General features: G+C 50.9%; 2 protein-coding genes across 2 annotated transcripts; both read right to left on the bottom strand.

Moving 5' to 3' along the window:
• Window positions 1-498: 498 nt before the first annotated feature.
• Window positions 499-1,267, bottom strand: EMH_0041610 (uncharacterized protein; the record flags this gene model as incomplete). The annotated part of the gene is made up of 2 exons (XM_013495642.1): window positions 499-788; window positions 994-1,267. 2 exons carry the CDS (start codon window positions 1,265-1,267, stop codon window positions 499-501), a joined length of 564 nt encoding a protein of 187 aa, XP_013351096.1.
• Window positions 1,268-4,436: 3,169 nt separating this feature from the next.
• On the bottom strand, window positions 4,437-5,633 carry EMH_0041600 (uncharacterized protein; the record flags this gene model as incomplete). The annotated part of the gene is made up of 1 exon (XM_013495641.1): window positions 4,437-5,633. The coding sequence occupies one exon, from the start codon at window positions 5,631-5,633 to the stop codon at window positions 4,437-4,439; it is 1,197 nt and encodes a 398-aa protein (XP_013351095.1).
• Between the last annotated feature and the right edge of the window lie 1,306 nt (window positions 5,634-6,939).

Genomic DNA, 6,939 nt, shown 5'->3' with positions numbered 1-6,939 from the left:
TTCTAGTAATCAGCAGCGAAAAAGCTTCTTTTGTCCACCGCAACATTCGTAGCTTCAAAGCAGCGACGGCGAGCGGCTAGCGCAGACTACATTTGGAGTAACTGAAGTTCACGAAGTGGCGAATTGGATATTAGGCCGGTTTTGCAGGTGTCATGACCTACCTAACTGCCTCATATAACTTGCATCTTTGCAGCGGCTCCTCAGCGGTAATAACTGGGGACGAAGACCGGCCGGCAGTGAAATCTTGACTCGGGAGTAATAAGCTGCTCCCAGCTTTGGCTTCAGAGCTTGTAGCTGATTGTTGCCCGGGCGGTGTAAAGGATTCATTTGCAGATGTTTGAAGCGATATCCTGGTTGATTGCTACTACACAACAAGCACTTGACAGTTAGCAACGCACGCTTCGTCACAACAAAACCGCACGCAAACTGCCGTTGGGTCGCTTGGAGCGATATGGCGAACATTTTTCAGTTAATTCAGAGTGCAACATACCATAATTCTCAAGGAGGATCAGTTTGCGGCGTTTTGGAGTTGGAAGGTGCTCCCGAATCCATTCCGTCATCTGAAGTGATTGCAGATAGCAGCCTGCCACTTTTTGCCGCCTCCTGCTTCTCTTCATTACTACACGGCAGTGCAGAAGGAGTCAAGCTGAAGGCCATCGCACCCAGGAGCTTCACCAGAACTTCCGCGTCGTCCAACGAGAGACCTTGACTACTATGGCCAGCTCCAGAGAACACTGGTTGGGAACACCTCAACACAGTTGTTTCCATCGAGTAAATTACGTCAAGAGCTGAAGGTTCACGATATAATCACATGATCTTGGAGACAGGTGTTTTGCTAACGTGCAGACAGGCAGGGTATATTGGTCCGCACCCCCCCTCCCGTAGACAACGCACGGTCATTCTGCAGTGCCGAATGCCTCAGAAAAACGAAATATTGTTCTGACGAATCCCCTGAGTAGTCGTCAAAAAGCCAGAACCCTTCAGCGTATGCACCTCCGCCTACGGAGAGTACAGAATCAACAAGTGTATCGAAAACCGGATCGAGACGTGGTGCGGGCGACAGTGGAATCTCCTCAGTCGTCGGCTCAAGCTTTCCCGGAGTCATTTTCGCAGAATCATCGATGTGTGTCTTTGAAGTGTTAGGTTTCGCATTTCCTGACCCTGCCTGCACAGATTCGACGTCAGAGACCAGCTGTATGGGCATACCCCCTAGGCTTTTCGAGTAGATGCCTGTAGCTGAGTCGGTACTGCACGAGTGGCTGGTCATATTTTCCATCAATTGGGCTGTCTCTCTACCTGCTACTGAAGGAGTAACCAGTAATCGCTTTAGTAAGTGGGCTGCGCGCTCAGGCAAGAAAACGGACAGCCGAGACTGCAACAAATGTGGCGTGCGGTGGTTATGCCTTTGGTGGTCGCTCTGCTGTGGCGGGTTTGCCACCGTTTTGCAACCCATCACTGTGGTATCTGCTGGCTTGCCGCGCTGGGACATACGACTACAAGGTGGGGTAAATCTGATGTTTTGAAAGAAACTCCTAACGAAGACTGAACTAACCGCCACTGAGCCGCATTCAGTGCCTTGCTACAATATGCGTGGAGATTGGAGCANTTGGCGAGTGTTGTTGCGGTGCCTGGAAGCGTCTTTAAAGGAAAGTAAAATGATGTGCTTCCCCATTGTTGTGATCGGAAATCGCTCAACCGGCATAGAAAACACTGTATTTATGCATGCCTCTAAGAGTAACGCAGAACAAGCGTCTGCTACCCAGGCCCCCTTTTGGTCCTTGAGGGTGCAGAAGCAGCAGGAAATCCGACTTCCTCATCAAGCCCGCTAGCGCCCTCGCAGCGAACGAACAAAGAATCAACCCAAAAAATACGTGTTTAAAGGACATAGCTTCATACAGTAGGGGAAATATCCCGTCGAAAACCACTTAGGCAAGCGAGATGACGTAACATCTAGGACAAATTTTTCAGTGACTTGAATATACGTAGACATCCAAGCAATTTGCGAAAGTCTCTCCTATTCCCCAAAACTTAGCACAGAGCACCTGGAATAATCTCCCCCAGAAATCTGCCAAACGCGAACACTTAGGGAGATTTTGTTCTGCAAAAAACTTTCACTGGGTGTAAAACAGTTAACGCTAACGCCCGCAGCAACGCCAACAGCAAAAAAGACGACTTCCAACAGGGAAGCCGTTGTGTCCAGGCTGAACTCTTTAGTAGCTTCGTGAGAATGTGCACTGGCACCTTCCGCACGTTCCTTAAATACCAAATTGATGGCGGAAATACCACGGACTGCGTCAGATCCTCTGATGCGAACCGGAGAGATGGCAACGTCGACTCCCGAAGCCAGAAGGGCACGGTGGAGCAAAGGATCGAAACAAATGTTGACGGTCAACAACCTAGATCACGCCAGGATTCTCACCCAACGTATTTTGCGCGAACGTCTAGCCACGGAAGGATGCTGCATACCGTACCCAGTATATACACATTCGCTTGGGGCGCCAGCGTGCCAGATGATCGCTGCAACATGCGGCTAACCCTTCACTAGAAGAGCAAACCAAATAAGCATCAGGAAAAAAGCAGCCCTCATACCTAATTGAAGAGACGAAGTTACACGTTGGCGTTTCCAAGTGCCCTCTACGACCGGTGTGTTGCTCAGTCGCGAACACGGACTGAAGACTGACCGGTGGCACCCCCTTCGCTGCGTCAAAGCATGACGCACCTACATCATAATTCGGATTTCGACTGACCGTGGACGTCGTTTTTGCCCGCAGTTAAAGTAGCTGCATCTCGATAGTTGACCACTGAGCACAACAGCTTTGCCCTTTTTCTGTCAGATCCCTTAGTAGTTCCCTTGCCATTCAACAGTTCGTATTGCAGGACTCTAATTCACCCATGGACGTCAATATACTCCCTACAGATCTCAGCAGGAGACGTCCGTCGGCCAATCCGCACCGGTAGCACTGCGTCAATAATGTTGGCGCATGCAATTCTACTCCATATATATATCGCAACTGCGTTGAGCTTACGAAAGCTTCGAAGACAAGTGAGCGCGAATTACACCGGCACACAGACTGCCTGCGGGCGTTGTCAGCTTCGTAGCTTATTCTATTGGCGTTGAACTGTGACACCTAACTCACATTGTTGCCCCGTTGGTAAACGGTCATCATCTCATAACCGGCGACTGGTTGATTCTTTTGGTGGTTGCTTGCTTGCCTGCACGCTCGACTCTTCGGATTCGAGCCACTCCTTGGCATCTTCTCTCCAAGGGTCCCACTTCGAGACATTGAACCTCGTCGACAACGGTGATAGAAAAAGGGCCAACTTTAAGCCGACTACAAGTTGCAAAGGGGGCCTTTGCCCAATCCTGAAGTAGTCCAACCCAACGTCCAGCGCTTTTAAGATGGGAGCACTCCAGGGCGCCTTCCTTACTCTGGAACCACCGCGATACCTTGCACTCTCTATATGGAGGACTATCGAGGGCCACCACGAATCCTTCTTGGAACAACCTCCAAGCACTTCTGCTGCACAGTGTAGCGTATCGAGAATCAGAAACACCCTCCCCAGAGTTTCGACGGCAAATGCTGTTGTGGTAGCTCGGTCATGCGCCGGCATGCTGGTGGATGCATATTCGCACAGGCGCTCCGTATAATCCAAAAGATTTTCAAGCTCTTCTTTGGTCAGCCACAGCTTTTTAAATAGATATCTGCACTCCGAAAGTATCGGGACTAAGCTTGTGTGAGAAGTACGACTTGATGCTGCCCTCTCTTCGCTGAAACTTCGCCCGATAAGGCCTTGCTGCCTTCCGGGGTGCCGGTAAAACGGATGCATTTTGAGGGCGCTATCATAATTCCTTCCAAACATTGCTTTAATCCATTTAAATGAAGTAGTGAGGCCCTCTGTTGCGGATTGCGCCCGCGAAGATAGCAACTGGGCAAAGCATACCACAGTGACACAATTTCCCTCGATCCCACCGCAATTTTTTTAGCAAAGCAACAATCGCAACCAGCCTAGAGCGCAAGTGATGAAGGTACTAGAAAGCAACAACTGCAAGCTATTCCAAGACTAGGCTTCCTCCACTAATACCACGGCACAGAAAAAAGGGCCCACCTGTTCAGCTTGTTCGACTGCCGGCAGCGAAGCCTCAGCCATAGATCCTACAGAATCCTGTGTGGCAATGGTGCCCGAAGTGGATGGCAATGAGCTTCGAAGAACGGTCGTTTCCACCGCAGTAGTTGCCATTCCATGCTCAAGAGCCGTGGAAGGTTCAGCGGCAGGTGCTCGAAGCGATGTATCGGCGGCCTGCTACTCCGCAACACGCATTTGGCACACAGCAATCCACCCTTCATCACACCAAAAGCATGAGGGGACAAATGCCTTTATATAAAATGGAACAATCAGGCAATAATAGTTATAGTTAAGCTTATCCGTAGTCCTACTTAGAGTACCTCGCTGGAAGAATCACTTTGTGGCGTTGCATAGCCGTCAACTCTTGGATCCATGACGCTCTCTGTTGTGCCAGTGCGTAACGACCCGTGGCCTGTTGCCGCCCCCTCCGGTTCTCCGCTGCTAGCTGGCAATGCAGAGTGCATCCCGCTGGATGCCATCAGGCTCAGCGCTTCCCCCAAATCTTGTGCTGCCTCACTCAATAGCCATTCATGTAAAACATGCTGACCACTATGGCTGGATTCTGACAACACGGATTCGAAAAATCCCAGCGGGGTTGAATCGCTAGCTTCACTTCCATCTAGAACGGACAGGGCTCCAGATACGCCTGGAGTGATTTGGTCTGCTTGAGCACACGGGGAAGGGCTCTGCCTGTTCCCATGCCACTCTACAGGCTCTGCACGGTCGATTTGCACTGCTGAAGACGTCAGGCGAGTTTCATCATCATCAAGGAGCCAAATGTCTTCGGACAATGGGTCTTCAATTTCACTCAACATAGAGTCAATAAGTATATCGAGAGCCGGGTCTAGTGGTATTGGTGGATGTCCCGGCGGAATATCCTGAACCGGCACTTCCAACCTGGGCAGCTTCGCCTCCCTCTCCAGAATGACATTCTCTTTCTCATTCCCCTTAACGCTAGCCCACTCTCCAGCTTCGTTTACCCGTTGTGTGGCTGCAGACGAAATGCGCTTTCTGGGAACCGTTGACGTTCTCCCCAGCGCTGGCGACGTATCAGTATGCCCACTTTCGACAGAAAGAGGCACATATGGACTTGGGAAAGGATACGAGTGAGGAGCGTGACCTTGAGCTTTGTCTATGTCTCTGACGCATGATCCTGACTCGCCACTGTCTTCATCATCATCGCTGGCCGCCAGTGTGCGCCCAAATGGCAACGCGGCTTTTCCCCTTCGAATAGATAAACTGCATATGTAGACAAATAGTAGGACAGCAGATGCTGCAGCAAATGCTGCGAGCAGTGCTTGTGCCTTCTGGGCTCGCGCCGCTGTGCAGGTCCTGCAACTTGTGCGGAAGAGCTCATCTCTGACATCTGGGTTGAGGCCTCCCGTCGGTATGACTAAATGCAGGCGGGAGGTAGTCCGATGCCATGCAAGGGACTTCTCGTTGAGCTTTCCCTCATCTCCGGCTGAATCGCTTGACCACACGTTGTGTGTTGGCTGTAGAAATCCCATATCCCGGTCGCGCCGTTGCTGTGGCCAGGTTTCAAACAACCAGCGCCGCAGCACACAAAGACGCTTGAGGCGATACACTCACCATAGATGGAATATGGAAGAGTCGAATGTACAATCGAATTTGCGGGACCGTCGTGTCGCGCTACACGTGTTTAGGGGAGTGTCATAGACCCGCAAGGCACCAAGGCCGCGACGATGAGGATTCAACAACGATTATTCAATAACAGGCAAACAAATCGACGTTTGTATTTTCATGAAACTGAACTCTTGTGTACGCGTTGCCAACTGGTTATGGTCAGCGCGACGGCTCCGCTGGTTTCTGTCGATCCAGTGGCTGCGCAACCTTGCCTGACGAGCGCGGAGATCTACCGCTAGCCCTTTATACGTATTGGAAGGGAAAGCCAATTGAAGTGTTGCAATGTCTAAGGGTTAATTTAAACCAATCGGGAGAGACTTAATTTGTTTCTCCCGGCACCATACTGTGCTCAGCGTGTGGAACCGGATGTGCTGGTTGGGTACGGTGGTCTGTGTGAAGTACATAAATGTATGCTACCTGNGGCTGGCAATGCTTGCGTGTGGGGATGGCCTGCACCAGCCGTTGCACTGTAGCTTTTTAGCGGAGTCTACCCAATATTGACGCAAGTACACCTCCTTTCTTGCATGCTGCCCACTAAAAGCCACGTAAGTGTTTAGCGAACGCTTCCAGTGTTCGTGCATGCAGCAAAGGGGGCCTGGTTGTGCCTGCATGTGAGGATGCCCAGCAGACTTGAGCACATCTGTCACACCCACTGGAGTGCTCGGGCATTACAGTGAGTTTGTTTTATTAGTTGAGTTGTCTAGAAGAGTTTGTTTATTGATAGAACATTATATATTGAGTATGCCCGTTGCACGCGAGTCAGTTTAGCGCCTGTCCGCTAGAGCAGAACAGCGCACCACACAAGCGAAAGGGATGCAGTTTACAACCAGACCCGCTTGTAAGTCTTCTTCTACGGACCAAAGCAACGAACTGCAGGCAGACCTCCGCGTCCGCTATCATGAATTCCCGATCCCCTCATCACGGATCGCGACCCACATTTTCAGTCGTTTCTTTGGGAGCAGCTCTGGAGGCGTTTTAACATCCAGCGCGTCACCACCACCGCGTACCACCTGCAAATCGATGGCTAGACGGAACAAGCTAAACGGATACTCGAAGAAAGGGCACGCACATGCATCCAGACGAACAAGCGCGACTGGGAACGGCTGCTTCCTGCACTGGAACCCGCGGATAACACCACCAGCCATACCTCAAGTGAAGTCACTCCCTTCT

This window comes from Eimeria mitis, genomic scaffold, assembly GCF_000499745.2.
Source record: "Eimeria mitis Houghton genomic scaffold, Emh_scaff1677, whole genome shotgun sequence".
Taxonomy (NCBI): Eukaryota; Apicomplexa; class Conoidasida; order Eucoccidiorida; family Eimeriidae; genus Eimeria; species Eimeria mitis.
This window is presented reverse-complemented; position numbering and strand designations above follow the sequence as displayed.